Below are 24,591 nucleotides of genomic sequence, written 5' to 3' on the forward strand. Positions count from 1 at the left end.
GGAGGTGATGGACCATGGTCAGGGCTTGAGGAATCATCTGAGTTGAACTATCAAATGGCAGTGGTGTATGTGCAGAATGAAACTATTCCTGGACTTAGAACTTGATTAGGTTTGTGAGAACCTTAAGGGGGTGATGAAAAGCGCATAATTGATGATGGAGAATTTATTACTGCAATTTTTTCAAGTCCTTGCTTGAAAGGAGTACAAAGGTTATCTGGTATCTCAGAACTTGCTTCAGTTCTACATTTGTTTTTTGTTCTTTGGAACTAAGTTGAGAGATTTTCCATTCATTCCTGTAGTAAAAATGGCTGAACCATATTCATCGAACCTTTTGTAAAATGTTGCTGTGGCATATATTAGGCATGGAAATTTTCATCATAAAAGGTTGGTAGAGGTTTGCATACAGATAAATATGGAGTCTTAAAGGAAAAGAAAGTAATAGAGACTCTTACTTTCAAGTGATGTTTTCACTTTTTCTGCAGAGACTCATGTGACTGTAACTTTATGAACTGTTGAGTCCATTGAGAAATACAATATCATATTAATGCAATTGATGCTGCATGTCTTTTAGGTGATAGAAAGTGAAACCAATTCTGGTTGGACACAATTGGAAAACATCTCATCTACCTTAGAAAATCTTGTGGATGAAGTGCAGCAGGCTGCTATCTCTCATAAGAGAAGCCAACTAAAAGGAGAATGGAAAGAGCTTCAGGACATTATAAATACCAGGTATGAAATAACATGATGTCAGCTAAGGAACAGTTATTTGTAAGTAATGTGTGTATTGTGAATTAACCTTCTGGTTAAATTCACTGGGATTCACACTGCTTTTCTTCTTAATCAATGGAAAAACTCCTTTGATCTCTGGAGGAAGGAGATTAGATCTGATAGACAGTCAATTACATTATCTTTGTGGCTTTTCATGCTGTAAAATGTTGAGTGGCTTTTCTTGCTTGCTTTCCCAGTTCATGTTTTCTTACCTTCCTTGCAGAACAAACTCTTTAAGGACTGCTTTGGAAATTGTTTTGCCAATAGAAAATGAATCCAATCTTCTATGTGAATTAGATCAGCGGCTGAAGAAAAAGGACATCCAGCAGTTTAATCTGATGAACAGTGATATTGCTTATAGGGAACTAAAGGTAAGGGAAAATGCCGAGACCACACCTGAGCCAGAATAATTTTTAATATGTCTAAGAACATGAGAGCTTAATGGGATTTTTTACTCAGAATTTTGGGACCACTCACGAGACCTCCCAAACCTTCTAACACCCAACAGCATTTTACTCCCTTTGTTTTAAATGTCCTTATTCCTGTAAAGCCAGCCAGCGACCCTGAATAGTCTCTACTGTAAAAAACACAGTTGGAAACATTTTGTCTTAGTTTAGGATTTTCTAGACTTACGCTGTTCCCATCTGTCTTTATATTGTTTTGTGGAGACATGTATATTTATATATAAAAAATGTGGTGGTAATTTGTGAGCTGAGCAAAGCTGCCCATTGTCACATCTGCTGAGGTATCTAAGCACGCCCCAGGATGGTTTTGGAAGCTCTGTGTGTATGCATGACTTGTTCACCTGCTATCAGTATCTTTTGCCCAGGCTCCTGCCTGTCTGTCAGGTGGGGTGAGCATTGTTTTGTTCTTGCTACACACCCTGAGCTGAACGCAGTGACCACCACGCAGAACTGAAGTTTGCATTTGTCTGCCCTTGGCTCTTGCGCTCAGGAGGGTTTAGGTCTCTCAAGCTGTAGGGCAGAGATCATGTGCTCTCTCTCTCTCTCAGAGGACTCTTTTTTTGACTGGAAGGGTCCTGCATTTTTTCCCAGCTGTCTGCACATTTGGAGTTTCACAGCACTGACAAACTGCTCTTCATCTGAGGGCTGTAACCAGATAGCATGCAGACTTCACCAAGAGATTTTTAAATGCCTGTTAGTCTTCCTCAAAAGCATAGCATAAAAAACTTAAAACATGGCAGAGTGACAAACATCTATGTGCTCGCCTGTGCTCTGAGTGATCTCCCACTGCGAGAGCCTGTTGATTTTGGTCCCAGAACTCTTACCTTTCTGTCCTTTTTGTCTGATTGCTGGAAAGAGGCTTGGGCTTTCTGTAGCGCTGACCAAATTCCCTGTGTGTGTAATACCATTTTATTTGATTTTTCTTCTTTTTTTTCTTCCCTCCGCCAAAGTCCAGAGTAGGAAAAAAGAAGTTTTCTCTCTCAACTACCCTATTTAGCATACTTATTTTATTGCAAGTATAATTTCTTTTTCAGTCATAGGGGCAGCTTAAATGCAGGATACGGGTATTAGTCACTTGCTAACACTGTTGGTCATTCTCTTAATCTCAGGAGCTACAGAGATCCATATTAAATCAGATTGAAGTGTGCAAACAATTGGACCACCTTGATAGTTCAGCAAGAGATGAATTTAATCCAATAGACCTGCAAGCTGCAAGTAAAATTATGATTTACTATCAAAACCAGCTTGAAGAAATGAGCCATAAAATGCAGATCCGTGAGACAGTCCTTAAAGATCTGGAAGCTTTTATGGCCTCATTGAGGAAGATTCAGTCTTCCATCAAATGCCTCAAAGATCCCTCAGGTCAACCTGAAATACAAGGAAAAGCTTTGAGAGAGGTTGCACAAGAAGTTTCTCATATGGCAGAAGAGGCTAAGTGTTTGGATGAACGCTTGAAAACAGTTGATATCTGTTTGGAAGATGCTGAATGTGGGAGAGAGACTTGCTATGAAAACCTTGTTCTGACTTTATCTGAAGAGCTAAATGCGATTTATGATCCCTCAAGTGAACAGATGCTTACAGAGGAAGAAGACTTATACAAGATTTTTTCCACAAAAAATGGTGAACTCCTTAAAAACATTCAGGATCTACGTGACAGAATTAACAAAATAGGTTTGAAGGATCCAACGATTCCAGCTATTCAACAAAGGTGAATTCTTTTTTTTTTTTAAAGCTCTTAATTTCATAATTCCAGTGAACGCGGGAGGCCTGTGCCCCCTCTGCAGTAGAGCACTGAAACTTGAATGGGTCTTCAAGTGTTTGTGCGGCACTGAAAGAAGTTGTGAGCTTACAGTTCATTCTCAGCCTCCCAGCCTAAGTAACTTTTCCTTTAAACTTCTATGTATCTTTTTGTTTGAAGCAGCATTGATGAAGAAAAACCAGTTTGATTGTTATGCTCATAGTTTTCAGTAAGAAAACTGTCAAAGAGGGAGATGGTGGTTTTGCTGAGCACTGACACATGGGATGTGAGACTGTGCTGTAGAAGCCTTGTGTTATTTCACCACACTTTGTTAGAAAGCCACTAACATGATCTGTTTCAGAGGAGCCCTCTGCAGCCTTGCAAAGGATGAATAAACAATTCACTACTGTTTCTGCAGGTGGAAAAAGGGAGGGGAGAGGAGTTTATAGGCTGTGTCCATTTTTAAGTTCTGAAATCCTGTGCTATGGAATAGCTTCCTTAGACCATATTTTAAGATAGCCAGAATGCACTTACCTTTTAAAAGAAAGTAATTCACTACATTCATACAGACCCTATTGGACTTCAGAATTTTGGATTACTTTCTGAAAGGGCTTAGGTCAGCATAACTCATCTGAAGGACTCTGTCAAATTACATGAACTGAAGATCAGATTAGACTTTTTATGATGTCATTTAATATAGTTGGTATGTGCAGCTCAGGATGAATTTCTAGGGAACTTAATAATTACATTAGGGGAAAAAAAAGAGACTTACTTTAATATAAGGCTGTATTTCATTTTTTCTAATAAAGGGTAAAATCATTAACAGAACTGGAAAAGGAATTGGATTGTGCTGCTGTTGAAATGAAACCTATGCGAGAAATTGCTAATAAGCTCCCACAGATCAAAGAGGAAAAAGCAGAGGAAGCAAATGAACAGTGCAGAGTTACAGAGAGGTTATGGGAGGATACAAAACTCTTGCTTGCTGAATGGTAAGGAGAAAAATGACATTTTAAAGTAGTATTGTATAAGTAAGAAGTTTGCTTGTAAAATGAAACAACAGAAAAGCATTACACCATACTTCAAATTAAATACTGATACAGTAGCAAATATTATTATTGTGATGCTGTAAACTGTCATAATGCCAAGAATTGCACATAGAAATTTGCAGCCAAAGCTCATAATTTGTTTGATTTTTAAGACCTCACAGTCTCATCATTTAGCAAAAGCATTCAGTGTTTGGTGTTTGGTTTAATTGGTATCCAAAAGAAAAACTTGGCTGCTGCTGGGAATGAGTCTTCTGTATTTGCTGCGAATTTCATGCCAGCACATTCAAAAAGAAAAGTCAAATTGAAACAAATGGAAGAGGACAGCTGGGAAGAGTTTCTTATGCAGGAAAAGAATAAAGGAGCTTGGTTTGCTAAGTTGGTGAGAGCGAGGAATGGGAAAAGTTATGACTGATCACCCAGGGGATCTGTCCTCCTCTTCTATTTTTTTGGAGATGTCTAGAGGCTTTGCATGGCCTGGCACAGTTCTCGTTAATCCTCATGGCTTGCAGAGGTGTCAGTGGGAGCAACCTGTTTTCATATCCCACTGAAGGCTGGGGTGGTATTTCCCACTGTCCACCACCCACACTGTTGTGGTATCTGCTGCACATTGTATTTCAGTTTCTGGTGACTGAGCTCACCTTTCAGGTGGAGAGTATCATATAAGCAGAACTTCTCAGGTCACATCACAATTAAACCTTAATCAGAGGCACATGATGGTGGAGGGCATTTCTGATTCCTGAAACTACCCAAATGCCACACCAGTACTGCAGGATTTATGACTGGTACAGTTTATGCCCCCTTTTCTCTCTTCCCAACGTAGTAGTTAAACTCCCTGCATGTTTGAATATAGGAGAAGGAAGCAGACAAGAGGTTGAGGCTGCTCTGTTATACTTAAGCCATAAATAATACTTCTCTTTTTAATAGCCAGGAGCAGTGTGCAAGGGCTCTGGACCTCCTGAAGCAATATCAAAGCTGCAAAGCTAGTCTGACCAGCATCATCCAGAAACAGGAGATTGTGCTTTCACAGCAAACTTCTTACATGGGGAAGGAGAATCTGAATAGACTAATAACAAAGGTGAGTAACAAGAACTAACTGAAAAGGAAAGAAAAGCTTTTCCTGGGAGCTTTCGGGTGTAGGGTTGCCCATGAATGCCCAGCCTTCAGGGCAAATATTAAGATCTTGTTTTCACTTTAGCTTCCAAAATAAATTTAGGGACCGTACTCTGGTTTTGTTTTAAGTTGATGTCTAGCTTTGCTGGACATCAAGGCCTTATTGAAGGGGGGGAATTAAACAGAAAAAAAACAACAAAACAAACCCATAGAAAAACTATGATCTCATATCAAAATAAGATAAAATCCTGTCCTACCAAAACCATGTGTTAAAATCAGCCATATTCACCCACACCCTTTAGGATATTTCTGTATTTCCTACTGAGCTAGAATTTAAAACCATATCCTCTCCTTGTTGGTGTCGCTGGGTCAGGCAGGGCTGCAAGGTTTGTCTGCACTGTGCCGTGCTCTGCAGAGATCTTCCCCTAGCCCCGAGCAAGCAGGATCTGCAGAGGATCAGCATCAGGCCGTGTCCATTGGATGACCATAAGTCAGCAATGTGCCCTTGTGGCCAAGAAGGCCAATGGCATCCTGGGGGGCATCAGGAAGAGGGTGACCAGCAGGTGGAGAGAGGTCATCCTGCCCCTCTACCCTGGGGAGGCTCCATCTGGAGCACTGGGTCCAGTTCTGGGCTCCCCAGTTCCAGAAGGACAGGGAACTGCTGAAGAGGGGACAGCAGAGGGCTACAAAGATGATAAGGGGCCTGGAGCATCTCCCTTATGAGGAGAGGCTGAGGGACTTGGGGCTTTTTAGTCTGGAGAAGAGAAGGCTGAGGGGGGATCTGATCAATGCTGATAAATACTCCAAGGGAGGGTGTCAAGAGGATGGGGCCGGTCTTTTTTCAGTGGTGCCCAGGGACAGGACAAGCGGAAATGGGCACAAACTTGAATGTAAGAAGTTCCACCTAAACATGAGGAGGAACTTCTTTCCTGTGAGGATGGCAGAGCCCTGGAAGAGGCTGCCCAGGGAGGTGGTGGAGTCTCCTCTGGAGACATTCAAACCCTCCTGGAGAGGTTCCTGTGCAGCCTGCTGTGGGTGGACCTGCTTTGGCAGGGGGGTTGTACTAGGTGATCTCCAGAGGTCCCTTCCAACCCCGTATCATTCTGTGATTCTGTGTCAGCGTGGCACATTTGCTCAGAGTCTGGGTCATGACAGATCTATCCTGCTTCCCGGGCTGGACCTTGTGTCCTTGCCTGTGTGTCATTGCTGTGGCTCTCAGTCGCAGCTTGGGGATTGTCATCATCGGGCTGCCTTGGGATCTGGACTTCTGGAGGCCAAAATGGTTTTGGCTGGGCTGATCATCCAGTATTTCTTTGAGCTGGTTATATTTGCAACGTGAATCTCTGCCCTCACACTGACTTTGCTGACCAAACTGTGTTGCAGTTAGAAGCTGTAACAATGTATTTCTCCTCTCACTTCTCCCGTGTTACAAATCTACTTAGAAGACAGTCCTTCTATATCAGATCCTTGGCAAAAAATTTGGCAGTCAGCTACGTTCTTTTTGGTTAAATGAATGCAACCACTGGGCACAGCTGTCCGTGGCTAATGGATTAGTGAACAGAGGCATCTCCATTGTGACCGTTTCATTGTACGGGTTTCATATTTCCTGCCTGGGTGACACATCTGGTTGGTCACGTCCCGTTTTTTAGGCCTTCTGATGAGGAAGGCACAGTAAAAGGCACGTCCTTGAGTGCTGATGGTTTGTTATTTTTAATTATATAAGATAACAACGGAGAAGATTCTCTGCCTTGTTGTGATTCGTGAGTGCTGCTCTGCTGTCCCTCCCCTTCTCTCAGTGGCTGGCGGTAGCTGTACATCAGAGGATGTAATGCTTGTCTCTGGGGAATAAGGAGCGCTTTTAATATCAAATAGCCTAACACTAGAGGTCAGTGTTTCTTTTCCAGCGAGCTACTGTGTTGTTTGTAAACACTGACGTTGCAATTAAGCACAAAGAAGTCGGCTAGTGTTTAAATAGAAAGTAGGAAAAAGGTCAGTGTCTGGCGGTGGCATATTTCACAATGGTTATGTTTAAATAGTGTGTAAGCTTTCCTTAAAAAGTAGTTCAAAACCTAGGAATCAGAATGCCAGGATATAATTTTTCTAGTTGTAATAGTATCTCAGATGATTGTTCCATTGTACATTGTTTATTTCTATAACCCAGGTTCTGTGTATGGATGTGCAGACCCCTTGGACCTTGTGATTACAACTTCTAAAGCAAATTGTAGTTTTGGCTCTCTTGGTCAGAAATACGTTATCCATAGCTCCCACTCAGCTATTTTGCAGCCAACAACAGAATGAAGTGGATTTCTAACAGGGAAATGTTCCTATCAGCATGACAGGGGTATAACAACACAGGATACGTTCCTAGTCTTGACATATTGTATAAATTAGATAATTTTGTGTGGTGCTCTGTGTTTCTCTAACTTAAAAAGAACAGTTAAACATCAGTTAAAAATATTTTGCTGAATAAACAGTCACAAGTAAACATACTCGTAAACGCCCATTTGGTCTTTTTCACAGATTGAAGAGGCAAAAGAGGAATTTAATGATCACTCTGAAGATGTAGACAAAATAAATCAGATCTGCAAAAACCTTCAATTCCAGCTCAATAAAATGAGAAGCTTTGAGGAGCCCCCGTTCGAGAATGAGGCTAACATTATTGTGGACAGATGGCTGGATGTATGTAAAAAGTAAATTATCAGGGTGGTCTTATCTGTTATGCATTATAGTAATTGATTCTGACGGGTGTGTAATATTTGGAATAAATTAAGTGCAATATGGCAAACATTCTTAAGAGATAAATCCAAGTGTTTACCAGAGCAAAGCTTGCAGAACATGTATTGGCATCATGTTTCTGGTCTCTCAGGTAGTTTATATCATGGGTACTCCTTGACAGTAAATAATTCCAGGAAATGCAGAAAGGCAGTGTTTGTGCTTTCTGCATGAATTTGTAAGCTTCCGTAAAAACCTCTGTGGATTTAGACTTTGGAGACAATCTGGAGAATTACAATTCTGGTGCTTTTGGTGAGAAGTGTTTGCCACTGTCAGTCTAAGCAGTGCATCAATACTGAGATTAGATGGTATTTACTGAGAGTAGATAAACATTAATGAGCGAGGCTCCTTCCTAAACCTGCCTTAAAACTGGCAAGCTGCCATTGTGATTGGTATGGTTGGCGACATGTGTGGCAGGGATTTAAATATCTTCTCTGTGACCAGTTCACTGTGAAGACACAGGAGATTTTTTCCCATGTCGCGCTGCTTGTTTTTGTGGGTGGTTTCATCTTGCTCAGATTTTATTATGCTGCATTTGCTTTTAGAATATACCTCAACGTTTTTGACATCTGTGTGTATTTTCTCTATATAAATCTCCTGCTAGATCAATGAAAAGACCGAAAACTACTGTGATAATTTGGGAAGAGCTCAGGCTCTGTGGGACAAACTTCTTAGTTTATCTGGCACAATCAGCGCTTGGGCACACGCAGAACTTGAGAATGCAGAAGACCGTTGTCTGACTGAAGAGGACCTTACGCAGTTGAAGGTAATTTGAATGGAAATCTTTTACCCTTAACTTATACTGTAGTGATACAGACTTCGGACTGTAAACATGCACGTTGCATAGAAATATCAGCACTGCAAAAGCAGAGGAGGTTGTAACATTTGCAATTGTATGTATGTGGGTAGCGTCACTGAAGATATTGGATAAGGTATTGGGAATAAAGGTCTTTGAAACGAATAAATAGATAGTGTATATGCATATTAAGTTGTTTAAAATTAATGCAACGCTGCAAATGCTGCTTTAGAATCAAAAACACCCTCATTTCTTTGTGCTGTACAAACACACAGCAAAGAGAAGACCTGGAAAGCTCGTAGTCTGGAGTACAGCAGTGTATGTTTCCTTCTGCCTAGAGAAGAAAGGGAGGAGAGTGTCTGTAGGCTAATGATTAAGGTTGTTTTTGTTTTGTTTCTTTTTAAGAAATTGCCTATCGGTGCAGATACTGGAGCCTCAGAAATGGCTGGGCAATGCACAGCTCAAGAAGAGGTTCTGGAGGTGGCTTATTTGCTCCTGGGATCCTTGTCCCAGTGTGCTCCCCAGTGTAAATTAATGCAACCCCTTAATAGTGCCTGGCTGCTGAGGGTCTCCAGGGGCTGCACATGGGCAGACATCAGCACACCGTGGTACCATTAACTCTTGGTATCGGGGTGCAGTCGGGTGTAAAAACACACACACTAGCTCTGTGCCACTGAAGAGCCTTACATACAGGTGTAATTATTTTAATTTCTGACTTCAGGACCATAATCCACCAGCTGCTTCATTGTGGTTATAGCCAGTGTCTACTAAACAAAAATAAATTCCAGCTTGAGAGGGGATGAGAGATAAATATATTCCATATTGGCTTTTTTGAAAACATGCAGGCAGTTTTCTCTTAGTGTTTACATGCTGCAAATGCCCTGGGTTTTATTATGGCTATTTGCAGCATGTTAGTACTGCTCATTTGTTTTAATTTGCAGTTCAATAAAAAGCCAAGGTGTTCTTTGTATATAGATCTTCCCAGGGAAACAGCAGCACCCACGCTGTGCAGGGGGGCATATTTTGTCACATTATTATTGCCTTTACCGTTGTTAGAATTTACCTTGGGTGGTTCAGGTCCCTGAGGGCTCCAGTAGAAATGTCCAAGGTGGCAACTGCACCTTAAGAGCTCTTGTTACCTGGAAACTGCTGAAGCCTGGCATGATGTGACCATGCCCCAACCTGCCTCTACAGGTGCTTAGGAAGGGCTGTGCTGGGCTCTGGCTCTGCTGAAGTTACTCTCCTGCTCCCACACGAGACTGGAGTTCTGAAAAGAGAGGGGAGGAGAGGGCAAGGGAGAGAGAAACCACCTTTTCTATTGGCATTCATTTATTTTCCATAAAAGCAGAATACAAGGAGAGAAAACTCGTTCCGTTGGCGTTTTTGTGAAGTGCTTTAAGGTGCAGAAGGCGTCAGGTTCATTTAACAATTTATTATTATTTCATCTGTTGTTGATCCTGACACATCTCTACATTAAGGTTAATTACAAAAAAAACCCTTAACTGTTGCAATATATCATGTTACATAGACTTGAAACCCAGGGTCCCTTGTGACCAGTGTATGTGCTTTCAAGAAGCCTCCCGTAAAAGAACAGAGTAATGAATTATTTGACTGAATATTTAAAGATTATTTCAGTATAAATAATGTGAGAGAAGTTCTGCTTTCCCTTCTAGCCAGTATGCAAACGGGAACTCTTTTAAGGGCTGCAACATGTGAATGGGTTTTTATGGCTGCTTGTCTAGAGACTGCAAAGGAATACTTTGTGCTGAGAGAGTTTGGAATACCAATTTGGGAATACAAGACAGAATGACTATTTTAGATATATCCTGTTTCATAGGTTGAAGCTGGTATTTTACATTCACGTTACTGGCCTGTTCCGAAATCCATTCAAATGAGTAGAGGTCTTTTTGTATACAAAGGATTTACATTTAAATAAGTGCTTTTTAAAAGAAGCAGCGAGAAATAAACATAAAATTTAGATTATTTTCCTGCAAGTTTATTTGGGTTAATATAGAAGTAAAATAATTGAGATTGTACATCTAGCAGAAATTTAACATTAGCAACTACTTTGCCTGAGAAACGTAGAGTCTGTCTTAATCTAATACAAAACAAATGTCTGAATTGCTAAAATGAAAATCAACCAGATGTGGGAGCTCTATATGCCAAAATGCAGAATAAGAATATTAGTAATATAATTTTCTAACAGAAACGTTGGAAATTTAATTTAGGGGGAAATGAAGTTACTAATGTGGGTTTTTTCCACCTTTAGGCATGCTTAAAAGTCCAAGAGCAGAAACTGCAGAAATTTGACAACACGGTGGCTGAGATAGAAGAACTTCTGAATAGTAATGAACCTCCACTGGAGCTACAGGTATGAAGAAGCTTTTACAGCTAATAAGCCCGTACTAATTACTACAGCCCAGCTTCTATTATCGCCTTTGCCATAATCATTTCTTGATTTGACTTAAATATACCCAAAGAGAGTTGGAGGTGTTTTGTTGGCTATAAGCAGTGACTTTTCCTTTGTTGTCTTTCTCAAGCTGTTAGACCCAAGCCTGTCATTTTGAACACAAAGGCTTCTCTCAGTCCTGTACCTTTTAGGCACTTAGACCTGACCCTGCTGAAAGAGGCCAGTATCAGCGATAACTGGCTTTTAGCTCTTGGCCAAGAACCAAGGCATGATGGACCTCATCATCCCTTTGGGGATCCCAGCTTGGTGGATGCCTATTTTAAACTGTACCTTTACCTGCATGTGGCTGAATGTAGCTTGGCAGTATGTAGCTATTTGGGTAGAGTGGTGTTTACTGTGATGTTTTCCTTTGGGATATCGCAAGGAAACCTTCCTATTTTTTGTGTTAACTTCAAACAGCAAAGAATACATCCTTCTCCCCTGAGACGTTAGCCTACCTTGATCTTATACCAGTTCCCTAAGCATCTGCTCCCAGTCTGTCAGATACACCTTTAGCTTGACCTGGTTTGGCTATTTGTGTGTTTATCCTCAGCAGGCAGTGAACTCCTCGGAGTTTGACCGGGCAAAGTGATGTAAGGAGCTTAGGAAAGGACTTGACAACCTTGTACTGTCCACACTGTGCTCCTTGGGAGCACCAGACACCCTGAGCCCCCTGGGGTGGTGTTTCAGCATGTGGCCATGGTCCCATTGAGTTGCTGCCTTGTGCAAGCAATCTGTAGAAGCCTTAAGGATGAGGTGAAGGACCTGTTGCTCCTTAGTGACTAGTTTCCAGCCAGAGCTCCTCACCTCTCTGCTGTCCTTGCCTGTTTTTTGGGTCGCTGTGGGAAATTTGCCCTGGTGGGATCACTGCAGGAAGGTGTGTTACAAAGAGAGCTGACACCTTCTTTTTCCAGGTAGCCAAAGTGCATGTAAGGCCTTCTTCCAGCTGAGAGTATACACTGGAGTAGATTGACAAATAAATTTATTAGTAAAGCAGCACCAGTAAATGCATCACTAATAAAGATGAACTGAGATCATTCCTCCTCGGTAAAAGCAGGGCTTAAATACTATTATTTTTCAATTTGTGGAGTGGGAGGGAAGGAAACTGGAACAAGCTGTGATTGAAACGTCTGGACTTAGATCATTTCATTGCTTTTTATGTCTATCCTGGAGCTCTGTAATGTTCTAGGAAATCAATTCTGAATAATTTCTTATGTATGTTTAATTCCAATTTTAAGGTCATCAGATCATCTGTTGTGCAAAAAATGGAGCTAATCAAAGAGCTCTTGTCAGCAAAGCGGGGGACCAGTGAACTCGGCGTGAATACAGCAGAACTAAAAGGAGACCTTGATCTGGCCAAGACACAAATTGGAATGACTGAATCGCTTTTAAAAGCTTTGTCTCCTTCTGATACCTTAGAGATCTTCACTAAATTAGAGGTAGCGTACCACAAATTATGCGTCTTTTATAATCTTTTTTTCATTATTTCTCTCCTGGGGCAAGTCTTCTGAAGTGCTTCTACTGTCTATGTTGTAAACTGCTGGAATAACTCAAGTGAAGAGCCTGGCTTGAATATTTCTTTAAGCCACCAGAAACATGAGTGAAAAGGGTGTTTTCACTGAGTGTCATCAGATATAATTAGTTAACCCTTGCACCTGTTGGAAATGGTTAGTGATAGGTGTGACAACAGTACACCACCCAAGGTACGTTGAAGCAGTACTGGGGGTACTGAGTTGTATCTTTTCTACCACTGGGTAATACCCAGAGGTTGTCTTTGTGCCACTCCAGGCTGCCCGTGAGGGGAGCTCTGAGCAGGCAATTTAAGCCAACTCTTCCATCCTCTGTGCACCAGGGAGAGAGGTGAAGAAAGAACTGCTTCCTGCTTGGAGGTTTAAGGCTGGTGAGATTTAAACCCCCTGTTGAGCAGTGAGTGGATTATGCCTGTTCTGGGTGTCACACCATTGAAATCACAGGCATTGGAAGAAAGATACAGCTTTTAATTAATTCTCCCAGCTCGCTCTAAGTTACCTTTCAACCTACTTGAAAGGGACTTGACATACAGAGTAAGGCATTTAGGGGTGGAATGGTGCCTATGTCAGCTGAGGCATTACACCTTCTAGGTATTATGTGCTCTAGAACATACTATATTACTGTGCACTGCACGTATCTATTCTGTGTGATGCTAAAATGTGCGTGAGTGTATGTGTGATTATGCATACAGATGTATACCCACTGCTCAAGGAGAGTTTAGTGCCGATTTATTGCCTTGTTAATGTCAATATACTTTAAGAAATTATTTTGATAGATAGGCAGGAATAAAACCTTTTGCAAAACTAGTTTTACTGAAGCAGCTCTGCTCTGCTCAGTGAACTCCTCCTTGCATTTACAGTTTTAATTCTTAAAAGTTGTCTTTTTTTTTTTAAACTTTAGGAGATACACCAGAAAATTCTGCAACAAAAGCACCATGTGACATTACTCCAAGAAGAGACAGATTGTCCTGATGTGGATGAATTAAATAAGCAGCTTCAATGTGTCACTGATTTATTTAATAAGAAGAAACATGTGTTTCAAGATCACTTTATCGGAGTTTTGAACCGTAAGCAAACACATTACACATTTATGTAGCTTTATAGGTTTGTGTTGACCATCATAATCTCTTAAAGGTTATGTGCCTAATTTACGTTTGGTTCGGTGTCTGAAACTGCTTCGATATCTCAAACTGCTTCAGGGTTCTGAACAAAAGAAAGATTTGCATGAAAATGGCTTTTGATTCCAACAAACACTCAGTCTGAATCAAATTATTTTGTTTCTTATTTTTGCATTTAAAAAACAGATAAAAGAAGTATAAAGCATAATCCAGGAACAAATGTCAGAACACTTAATTTAAAAATACAGAAATCAAGCTTTTTCATTTTTTCCAGTCATTTTTATTTAATCTTAGTTATGAGAATGAATGGCGTTATCAGTTATGTTTTGTTTCATGCAGACAAAGGATTGTGCAGGTGTAGAATTAAGTCAGAAGGGAGCCTCATCTTCAAATAGTTTTTGAGTGATAGTCGTTTGTGTGGAAATTAGAAAAGTGGCCAGTAGACTAATCCAGATCCTGTTGACTGAAACTGCTACGTATAGCAGACTGTCCCTCCCAAGTGAACAGCTATTTTTATTGTCAGTTAAAGTTGGGTTAAAAAAAAGTATGAACTGCAGCATTTTCTGTCACGTGGTCTGTAGTGAAAAGCAACCTTTGACAGTAGCGCTGATAAATGTAATTACAAATTGTCTGAGATCTTCATGTTAAATAGGATTTTCTTTTACAGAATAGAATTAATGAAGAAAATTGGAATGTGTCTTTTTTTATGTTTCAGGCCAGTGCAAGAATTTTAATGATTGGTTCAGCAGCACTCAGCTCTCTTTGAAGGACTGCTTTGACCCCTCAGAAACAAAAACGATACTGGAAGAAAGACTGCAGAGGCTAAAGGTGAGGTATTAAAATGTTCTAATTTTAAAACTGATTGTTCTTGAAGTTTTACTTTTTTATACAGGAGTTGATTGTTGGGCATGAATTCACCTACCCTGGTGAATACCACCCGCAAGAAGCAATTCCAGATAAGTGGCAGAAGACATAGTGATGTCATGTCAGTGCTAGGTTTGAATGCTGCTTGCCTATTTCTTCTGTATGTATTTGTGCTGTAGAGAAGAAAATCCAAGTATCTACTTCACTTTCTCTTTTTTCTGCAGACAGCAGCTTTTCCATTTGCAAATGGAATAGTCAGCAAACTGTGAATTAACATATATATTTTATATAATAAAAATATATAGGAACTGGAATTGCTGTAGACAGTGTTGGTAACAGGAGTTGATAAACTCTTGTGACAGTTCTCTATTATACAACAGCAAATTTGACAAATGCATCTTGGGTTTGTGCTCTTCTCCAGCGATTCCTAACATCTGAAGGCAAAGACCGAGATATCCAAGAGGTTAAAACTTTATTGAATAAAGTGAAGCATTACTTGCCCAAAGCAAGCATTAACCACCTTAACAGCCATGTGAGAGATCAAGAAGCAGAACTCCAAAGATTGATCTCCAAATGTCAGAAACGGGAAAAGGAACTTGATGCTTCTCTCCAGCAGCTCAGTAGGTAAGGGATTTAACGTAGTTTCTGACATTTTAATCACAAGTGATATAAAATGACTCATTATTAAACAGCCATAGTGAATGGCAAACAACCCTGCTTTTTATTAAAGATGGTATTTTAGTAAAGGGTAGTGAGTGTTTTGTTGTATGCTTCATGTGTTTTTTCACTTTGTAGCAGACTCAGTTTTATATGAGAGTATGTGCTTATGGATAGTTTCACTGATATGAACTGAGATACTTAAAAATTAAGCTTGTGCTTAAAACTTTGCTTGATTAGGTGCACGGTATTTATGTTACTTTTTCAGCAAAACACTGCTGGCAGCAGGTGTTAGTCATGTAGCACCTCTCATTTTGACCTGTATCTGTATTTATACTCCCTTTAGCCTTGAAGAAAGCAGCACAGTCTTGGAAGAATGGCTCACTGCTCAGGAAGCAAAACTAGAAGAGATCAAAAAGTCTGTAGTGAAAAGCAACCTTTGACAGTAGCGCTGATAAATGTAATTACAAATTGTCTGAGATCTTCATGTTAAATAGGATTTTCTTTTACAGAATAGAATTAATGAAGAAAATTGGAATGTGTCTTTTTTTATGTTTCAGGCCAGTGCAAGAATTTTAATGATTGGTTCAGCAGCACTCAGCTCTCTTTGAAGGACTGCTTTGACCCCTCAGAAACAAAAACGATACTGGAAGAAAGACTGCAGAGGCTAAAGGTGAGGTATTAAAATGTTCTAATTTTAAAACTGATTGTTCTTGAAGTTTTACTTTTTTATACAGGAGTTGATTGTTGGGCATGAATTCACCTACCCTGGTGAATACCACCCGCAAGAAGCAATTCCAGATAAGTGGCAGAAGACATAGTGATGTCATGTCAGTGCTAGGTTTGAATGCTGCTTGCCTATTTCTTCTGTATGTATTTGTGCTGTAGAGAAGAAAATCCAAGTATCTACTTCACTTTCTCTTTTTTCTGCAGACAGCAGCTTTTCCATTTGCAAATGGAATAGTCAGCAAACTGTGAATTAACATATATATTTTATATAATAAAAATATATAGGAACTGGAATTGCTGTAGACAGTGTTGGTAACAGGAGTTGATAAACTCTTGTGACAGTTCTCTATTATACAACAGCAAATTTGACAAATGCATCTTGGGTTTGTGCTCTTCTCCAGCGATTCCTAACATCTGAAGGCAAAGACCGAGATATCCAAGAGGTTAAAACTTTATTGAATAAAGTGAAGCATTACTTGCCCAAAGCAAGCATTAACCACCTTAACAGCCATGTGAGAGATCAAGAAGCAGAACTCCAAAGATTGATCTCCAAATGTCAGAAACGGGAAAAGGAACTTGATGCTTCTCTCCAGCAGCTCAGTAGGTAAGGGATTTAACGTAGTTTCTGACATTTTAATCACAAGTGATATAAAATGACTCATTATTAAACAGCCATAGTGAATGGCAAACAACCCTGCTTTTTATTAAAGATGGTATTTTAGTAAAGGGTAGTGAGTGTTTTGTTGTATGCTTCATGTGTTTTTTCACTTTGTAGCAGACTCAGTTTTATATGAGAGTATGTGCTTATGGATAGTTTCACTGATATGAACTGAGATACTTAAAAATTAAGCTTGTGCTTAAAACTTTGCTTGATTAGGTGCACGGTATTTATGTTACTTTTTCAGCAAAACACTGCTGGCAGCAGGTGTTAGTCATGTAGCACCTCTCATTTTGACCTGTATCTGTATTTATACTCCCTTTAGCCTTGAAGAAAGCAGCACAGTCTTGGAAGAATGGCTCACTGCTCAGGAAGCAAAACTAGAAGAGATCAAAAAAGATGAGACAAAACTTGAAAACTTCCATAAAACACTATTAATGCAGAGGTATTGTTTTCTTTGGTCTCTATCTAAGAATTGTCTTCTAAAGAAGATTGTTCCATGTTGTTACAACAAATAGATCTTTATTAATTTTTTGCATTTTTCAGAAAACCATTTGACTCCATAGCTCAGCTAGCAAATTCCTTGAGGGAGGCTCAGTTGACAGAAGATGAAACCGTTTCAGAAGCCAGTGATCTTATTAGCAGATACCAAACACTGCTAACACATGTAAGTGGAATGGCAGGGAATACTGAGAGACTTCCAGTGGAAGGACAAAATTTTGAAGAACTTGCTCAGGATGTTGCTTGCTGGATCAAAAAGCTCGAGGGGGCTGTTAACCTGTGTTCACAGCAAAGTGAGCTGCCATCAGACGAAAGGATTAATCAGATAAAGGTATTGTGTTTAAATGAGTTTCTTTTCCACTTCACAGCTCATGGTAATATTAAGGGAATGCTCGATGAGTCAGCACCTCCTAAAAAAGATACTGTCTATGCTCATTGCTTGTGAGTTTGACATATTTGAGGGGTGGAGAAGCCTTGGGATTTTTGTTTGGCTTTGCATAGTTTATTACTCAAATAAGATGAGATTCTCTGCTGCACCTCTGGATGGAAGAGCACTGAACTCAGAAGGTGCTGGTGGCTGTGGACCTTTTCATCATAGCCTACTCCAGTGGTGGAGAGGGAGGTCAGTAATGGGGCTGAGGCATCCAGGGAGCTTCTGACACGTGTGTGGCTTCTCAGGCATCCTGCAGTGCCGTTGTGCTGGGCTGCTCCACTGCCTGGGTGGATCTCTTAGTCCCCATTGTCCTCTTTGGTGTCTCTTCTCTCTGACTGCTCAGGAGGCCTCCTAACAGAGTAGCCAGAAATGGGGATGCTAGGATTTACATGTTTCGTTCTGTGGAAGGGGTAGTATTGTGACAAATATCCCTTCCTAAGGTTCCCAGCATTTTTTTATTTGTCAGCACAATATTGGTTTTGTTATATGGAGAATAATTAATAAATCAGTTTCATTATCCCAGACTTTCTAAAACTAGATGATCCATTTATACTTCTGTTATGTGATATATTGGGAAGAGAATTCTTATGTCTTGCACAGCAGTGTACAGAGTATGAAAAAAAATAATTGGTAATATGTTTTCTTTTGTAACCAAAAATAGTTGTGTATGTACCGCTTCTTGTTTAATACAGGAAATCACAGCTCTCAAAGATGCAGGAGAGGCCAAAATACAGAAGATGGCAGCTCTAGGAGAAACTTTAATGAGAAATGAGAAACAGAAGTCAGCGATTCAGGAGACTATTTCTGAGCTCCAGAAGCAGTGGGAAAGTACCTGTCAGTTAGCTGCTGAATATAGCAGGTAAGGTGGAATTTGTCAACAGGCAGTACAGATCACTCACTGCTATATTGACTTTCTTCTCTTCTTCCTGCAACAGTTCCATTGAATTTGTGTTTTTTTCGGGGGGACGGAACAAGATACCTACAAAAATACTTGTATTTCTGCAGTGTTGTGGAGGGGCAGATCATAGTTTGGATTGAACCGAACTGATGAGGTCTGTCCAGCTTGCCTCAGATTCCTTTTTGATACTGCAGTAACTCAGCTGCTCTTGTGAAAAAACAAAACAAAACAAACATGCACCCATTGCTCCTTGTTTCATTAGACTGTGCCGTGGGGGCACATTGATTTAACCACTGCTGTGGCCCTTCCCTGCAGTGGGATCTGGGCTCTGTGCCCCAAGCACATACTCACCCAGCAGAGTTGGGATCTACCTTTGCATAGATCTATACTACTTCAGAAGAGAGTTTTGGGGTAAATCCAGGAGGCTTGGATTTTTAAAGTAGAATTTTTAAAGCCTGATTTGTTCTGGCTCTGAGAGGCTTTCTTGGCTGTGGCAGCTGGTATTGCTAAGTCAGCAAAGGCACTTTAGTGTCCCTGACGCTGTGGCAGCGGTGTCTGAGAGCCAAATGGATCCTTTAAAACATGTCAGAGGATTCCAGCTGTGTTGTGTAAACATAAACTGAAGTTCTGATTTTGCACATGCAGATGCTTTCAAGATATTTTTCTGCCATAATGTCCTTGAACCTACTTTCAGTAAAATCACTGGGAACTCTGCTGTTGAGATGAATGAAACTAGAGCAGACCTACTGTGTATTCTCTGAAAAATGACCAGGGAACGAATTATTAAAAACAAGTATTTTTGAGAATATTCAGTTGCCTTCTCTTATTAGTGGGCAGTCGGTATGAGCAATACAAGTGGTGCTGAGAAGGATAGAGCATTGGCTATATTGCATCCAGCCGAGCAGAATGCAGAGCACCCTCCTCACAGTGTGTTGAAGACAGGAGATGAGGTGCTCAGCATGTCTGAAGAGATGCTCAGGACCTTGCAGCATCAGGCCTGTGAATGACAGATGCAACATGGTAATGGCAGCAGCGTGAAGCTGGAATCTGAAGTAGGAGTACTTACCGTATGTGAGGCTATGCTTTATTTATCATTTGCCAAAAAACATGAATCTCGAGGGGCAAAACCCACAACACTTAAGCTTTGCTTTTGTCCTCATTTATCCTGCTGTACTTTACAGAACTATAACCAGACTTTATTTATTTGGATTTGTTTGTGTGAGACCATATTTTCGAACGTTGGCATTTAAGTTCCATCTGGAAAAATATCTGTGCTTCATCACTAAATGCGAACATACAAATGTTACTTTTGTCTCTCTGATCATAGTTGTATAATTCCTGTGGACAAAAGCAACCTGTTCACCTTCGGCAGATCAGTATGCATGCTTATAAAGCACACAAATTGAAATCCAGTGTCAAGGTCAGGAAAGTAGGCACTGGACTTTGCTAACGTGACCCATGCTGCATATGCTGGTTTTGTTTGTCTGTATCTCTATAATGCTCCATCTCAACTGGTGCAAGGTGTATCTTCCACAGAACATTCCCTTTCAGGAGACTATGCTGAGACGTTGTCAAGGAAAAGAGATTCATAGACATATTGTCATTTTTAAACAGACCTTCCGCTATAATGAAAAAGGGAAAAATACAGAGCACAAGCATCACATCTCAGATGCTGGAAACTAAGGTTTTATAGGTTAAGGGTTAAGAGGGTTAGTTGCTTGTTCTGCATTTAAGTCCAGTTCAGCAGCAATAACTTAAGTGTTTTTCATCAGCTTGAAAATTCCGGTTTAAAGCTGATCAGCAATTTAAAATGTGAAGAAAAGTATTCTGTATGCTCAAGTTCATTCTAATGGTTGACTTGTTCACAATTTGACATTTTCTAGGTAATGAATACAATTTTTTAAAATACTATTAAACACAATTATTTTTTCTTAGCCCCCAGGAGCAACATCAGCTCAACAAGGAGCAATACGAGCAAATCAAGGAAGATCTGAGACTGGCTCTAACTGAACTGGAGAAACAGCAACAGGAAACAGGTTTTGCCCTTCAGCCTGGTTTGCAGGAGAAGCAAGCTCAGCTGACAAACTATGCTGACCTCTTGCAGAAAGCAGAAGGCTTAACTTCCCGATTTAAGGAATTGAAAAGCTGGGAAGATCACCTACAGGGTCACACTGGGGATCCCTGCTTCACAGAGGTAGAATGGTTGGAATTAAAACACCAGCATGAAAATCTGCTCAGCCAGCTACAGGTTGGAACCCTCCTCTTTCCTTAGGAGATTATTAGTATGCTTTTTGATTGCAGTTCTTACTGTTTGCCTGTAGTGTCATTCACCTGGCAAGTTTATGGGGTAAAACTGGGAATGGAGAAAATTCCTCAGTAAAAGGGCAGGGAATTCCCCTCTCTCTGACTGTCACTATGCAAAAAAGATCACCAGAAGCTCGTATTATTCCACTGCCTTGTGCTTTGCAGAGGGGTAAATGTTTAAACAACTGAGACCAAGGTAAGTGTGAAGAATAACATTTTATACTTGTATAAACAGATGCAGATAGCTATAATATGAAGCATTTGTTCCTGTAATCTCCAAGCTATGGTAGTTGTTCTGTGTTTTTTTTTTTCCTTTTGAAAGTATGAATGGCTTTTTCTGCATCTTGTTTGTTTAGTGCAAATTGCATTTGCACTTTGTGGCATTCTACATCTAATCTTTCATCCATTTTGAATAGAAAACATCCCTTTTAGAAGTATATTCTTACGGAATGAAAACTCTTCTGCTGCCTCTACTAATGAAGATTTTGTTCATTGTGGAATCCATGATGTGCAGGGGAAGAGGGGAAAGATGTTTTCTGTGCACCTGTGGTTAGCTGGGTATTTTATGGGAAATGAGCAAGGTTTTTTTGTGCTGCTGAGTTCCTGGAAAAGCTGTGGCAATCTGTGGAGGAGTTATATTGGAGTTAATGGTGTACTAATCCTGAAAACTCCTTGGTTTCTAGACCATAGTGCGGACATTGGAAAGTCACGTTCAAGAGCACCAGCAGTTTCAGGATATGGTAGCAGGCCTGAGCACTGAGCTGAAAACTGTCTCTGAGAAGCTTGCTGATTGTGAAGGTTCAGCAATGCAACAATCATCAGCTGAGCAAAACCAGTTGCAATCACAGGTATGTTGCAGGTTTTGCATCCTGGAGAAAGTGGGTCCATGCCCTAAGGGCTTGTAGAGACCATTACATTTATAAAAGACAATTCCTAATGGTGTCAAACTGAAAAACTAAGAAACTTTTCTAAAATATAAAGTGTATGTGGTCTTCATTAAGATAGTTGTAGGCCTAAAACCATTCTTAATGAACTGAATGGACCTTTACTGTCAGCTGAACTGAAGGTAGAATTGTCCTAGCTCAAGAACACCGTCGTCTTCAGTTTCGTCGATTATCTTAGGAAAGCTTAGGAAAATGTCAGTGAGCCAAGTTCAGCTTTAAGACATGTCCTTCATGCATAAGTAGACACACTTTTGCACTTTGATGGAATGGTTAACAGTCTTGTAGCTGTGAGCGCGGAGAGCTACTGAAAGCTGAAATCATAGCTCAAATCTGGAACACTGCAATTCCCCTTCCTCCAGAATTTGCTATACCTCTAACGAGTAAAAAGAAATAGGAGAGGGGAGTGGAGTTCAGAACTTGGAAAGATTGCTATGCACCTCACAACATGCTATCTGTTTATTTTATCATTGTCATAAAGCTTACAGCTTCAGGTGTTCCTCTGTTCACAAAAATGGCTGGCTAAAAGTACTGGTTTAGTGTTTGACTTTCTGCAGCAATTAGGTCTGCATGTACTTTTCAGCACAGTTTGTTGTTCATAACAAATATTTATGGTTCTAGTGATTGACTTTAGATCTTAGCATTAAGTATATTGAGTGAAGATACTTGTCAATAAAGTGCTTTCTTCATGTTTAAAGGAACAGCAAGCACCTCTTAGTCGATGCGAAGACACGTTAAAGAAGATTTTGGTTTTAGCAGAAGCTGTTAAACAAAACACCTCTTCACCAGGACAGAAGTTTATTAAGGAAGAGATAGAAACACTTCAGAGTGAACACAGGAGTCTGGAAGAAAGACTTGAAAATGTCAAGCGAAAGGAGGAAAATATTTTCAGTAAAGCCCTTGAGTTAAAAGATGAGCTTGGTAATGAAATACAAATGGAAGATAAGGCAGATACAATGCTGGAGAGAGAGAGACGAATCACTGCTGATACTCCTGTCGCTGCAGAAGAGAGCCCCGCCGCAGTGGAGTTCAAGGAGCCTTCGGAAATTCATGATGTGAGCTTATTTGTTGTCAATAATGACAGTGGAAAACTGGTTAGAGTGTCATCTGTCTCTCAAATGCCTTTTGTATATTGCATCTTCTATTGCATCCTTAATTTCATTGGAATTAAGCCTTCTGTAAATCTATGTGTGTAAATCAAAGATGTGGAGAACTCCTTCAACTTGTTATAACAAGTCTATCGCAAGCCATTAATGTGTATTTAAAACTGGAGTTTTCCATTTAAACAGAACCTGCACATAGCTTCTCTTGCACATGATTACAGCAGGTATCCTTGGTCAGGAAACAAGGAGATAAGGTGTATAGATCAGAAAATTGCAGATATGCCTCTGCCAAAGAACTTGGAGAGCTTCTTTAAACCAGTAAGACTTGTTTAGAACTGCAGCACAATATTTCTCCTGTTTGTTTTCATAAATAATAATTCTTGCCATTCAGAGATCTGATGTTAAAATGTAATGTTTACAGTCACACAAGCAGGTTTTCTTTTATATTATTTCTCTTAGGGTCAAGAGGTAAATGGAAATATATCAGAGAAAGAGAAGCAAAATGGTTCTTTTTTGGAGGAAAGCAGCTTTTTGTCAGACAGTCCATTGCAGAGTGGCTGTCGAAGCAAGGACAGATTGGGGCAGGCTGTTCAGGTACCTGACAAATATGTTCTAATACGTATCAGTGTATATATATCTATATGTTTGTTTGTGTGTCTGTTCCCTAGAGATGCATATGTAATTCCATAAAATGTATAGTCTTACAGAGGCATATTTTCCTTATCTGATGAAAGGAATGATAAATTGTGTTCTCCGAATCATCCCCTCAGCTTTGCTCATGTGAAGTGTGCAAGAGATCAATCCGATGATCTCTACAAGCCCCGAGGGCTTAGACCCACTTTCTCCATGATGCAAAACCTGTAACATACCTGTAATTTCAACAGGTTTTGTCACCCGTGTGCACAAGGTAGGTAATGAGAGGTCACTAACCTGGAACTACTCATCTTTAGGGGACCTCAGGATGTTCACGCTGTAAATCACTTCACATGTGCAAAGCTGAGGGAACAATTTGGAGAATGCTCTTATTGACCTGAACGTTGAGTGATAACAGTAGCTGGGAGAGATGACTATCAAAATGTCGGAGTGGAAACCATCCATATTGGGATTCCTGGAGAAGGAGCAAGATGAATAGTTAGAGTTGCCAAATATGTCATACTTAGAAGCAGAAGCTTCTATGACAGTATTAAAAAAATCATGTGAGCACTTACTCCTGTCTGGTTTATCCTGAAACTGTTTTTTAGTGATTAAGGTCTTGGTACAGAAAACTGATCTGAGTAGGTGTTTCCAAGAGACCCTGGGTTTGGGTTACCTCAGCCTTTTCCTTCATTCATTAAGCTAAGCTGAAGACAGTTTGTGGTGTGTGATGTTTCTTAGTAGACATAGATTTTGGACTACAACTTTAACTGGTTGTAAACACTTTGTATTTTTCAAATCAGGGGCAGGTTGATAAAGAGAGCCCAGGTATGGACAGACATGATAGGGTCCAAGAGGACGTTCTGGACAATGCGGCTCAGAGTGGTGAAGCAGAACTGGAAAGGCATCAGGATGGTGTTGGTATTGAAGGTGATGAAACAAGAAAGGAAACCCATTCAGCAGAGGTAACTGGACATGAGATTGCACAAGAGTGATTGAATTTGAGGGTACACATATACAGTTTAGTTACAGTAGAACATAGTACTACTAAGTAAAATTAAAAAAAACCCTCAAGTTACA

At 40.2% G+C, this 24,591-nt stretch overlaps 1 protein-coding gene across 4 annotated transcripts in view; it reads left to right on the top strand.

Moving 5' to 3' along the window:
- The window catches only part of SYNE2 (spectrin repeat containing, nuclear envelope 2), a 154,161-nt gene that overhangs the window by 11,935 nt on the left and 117,635 nt on the right, over positions 1-24,591 (top strand). For 3 of the 4 annotated variants that reach the window (XM_014951607.1, XM_014951609.1, XM_014951608.1), the window contains exons 15-34: positions 572-729; positions 992-1,139; positions 2,342-2,940; positions 3,780-3,959; positions 4,941-5,091; positions 7,647-7,805; positions 8,503-8,664; positions 10,964-11,065; positions 12,382-12,582; positions 13,574-13,739; positions 14,506-14,618; positions 15,076-15,278; positions 17,024-17,143; positions 17,245-17,530; positions 18,325-18,491; positions 20,466-20,778; positions 21,518-21,682; positions 22,474-22,830; positions 23,338-23,472; positions 24,315-24,476. In XM_014951607.1, coding sequence (XP_014807093.1) covers positions 572-729; positions 992-1,139; positions 2,342-2,940; positions 3,780-3,959; positions 4,941-5,091; positions 7,647-7,805; positions 8,503-8,664; positions 10,964-11,065; positions 12,382-12,582; positions 13,574-13,739; positions 14,506-14,618; positions 15,076-15,278; positions 17,024-17,143; positions 17,245-17,530; positions 18,325-18,491; positions 20,466-20,778; positions 21,518-21,682; positions 22,474-22,830; positions 23,338-23,472; positions 24,315-24,476 — 4,047 coding nt within the window. Of the gene's footprint in view, positions 1-571; positions 730-991; positions 1,140-2,341; positions 2,941-3,779; positions 3,960-4,940; positions 5,092-7,646; positions 7,806-8,502; positions 8,665-10,963; positions 11,066-12,381; positions 12,583-13,573; positions 13,740-14,505; positions 14,619-15,075; positions 15,279-15,877; positions 15,985-16,441; positions 16,645-17,023; positions 17,144-17,244; positions 17,531-18,324; positions 18,492-20,465; positions 20,779-21,517; positions 21,683-22,473; positions 22,831-23,337; positions 23,473-24,314; positions 24,477-24,591 lie in introns of those variants that run through there. The other variant, XM_014951610.1, reaches the window with a different exon arrangement.

This window comes from Calidris pugnax, unplaced genomic scaffold (assembly GCF_001431845.1).
Source record: "Calidris pugnax isolate Ruff unplaced genomic scaffold, ASM143184v1 scaffold183, whole genome shotgun sequence".
Taxonomy (NCBI): Eukaryota; Metazoa; Chordata; class Aves; order Charadriiformes; family Scolopacidae; genus Calidris; species Calidris pugnax.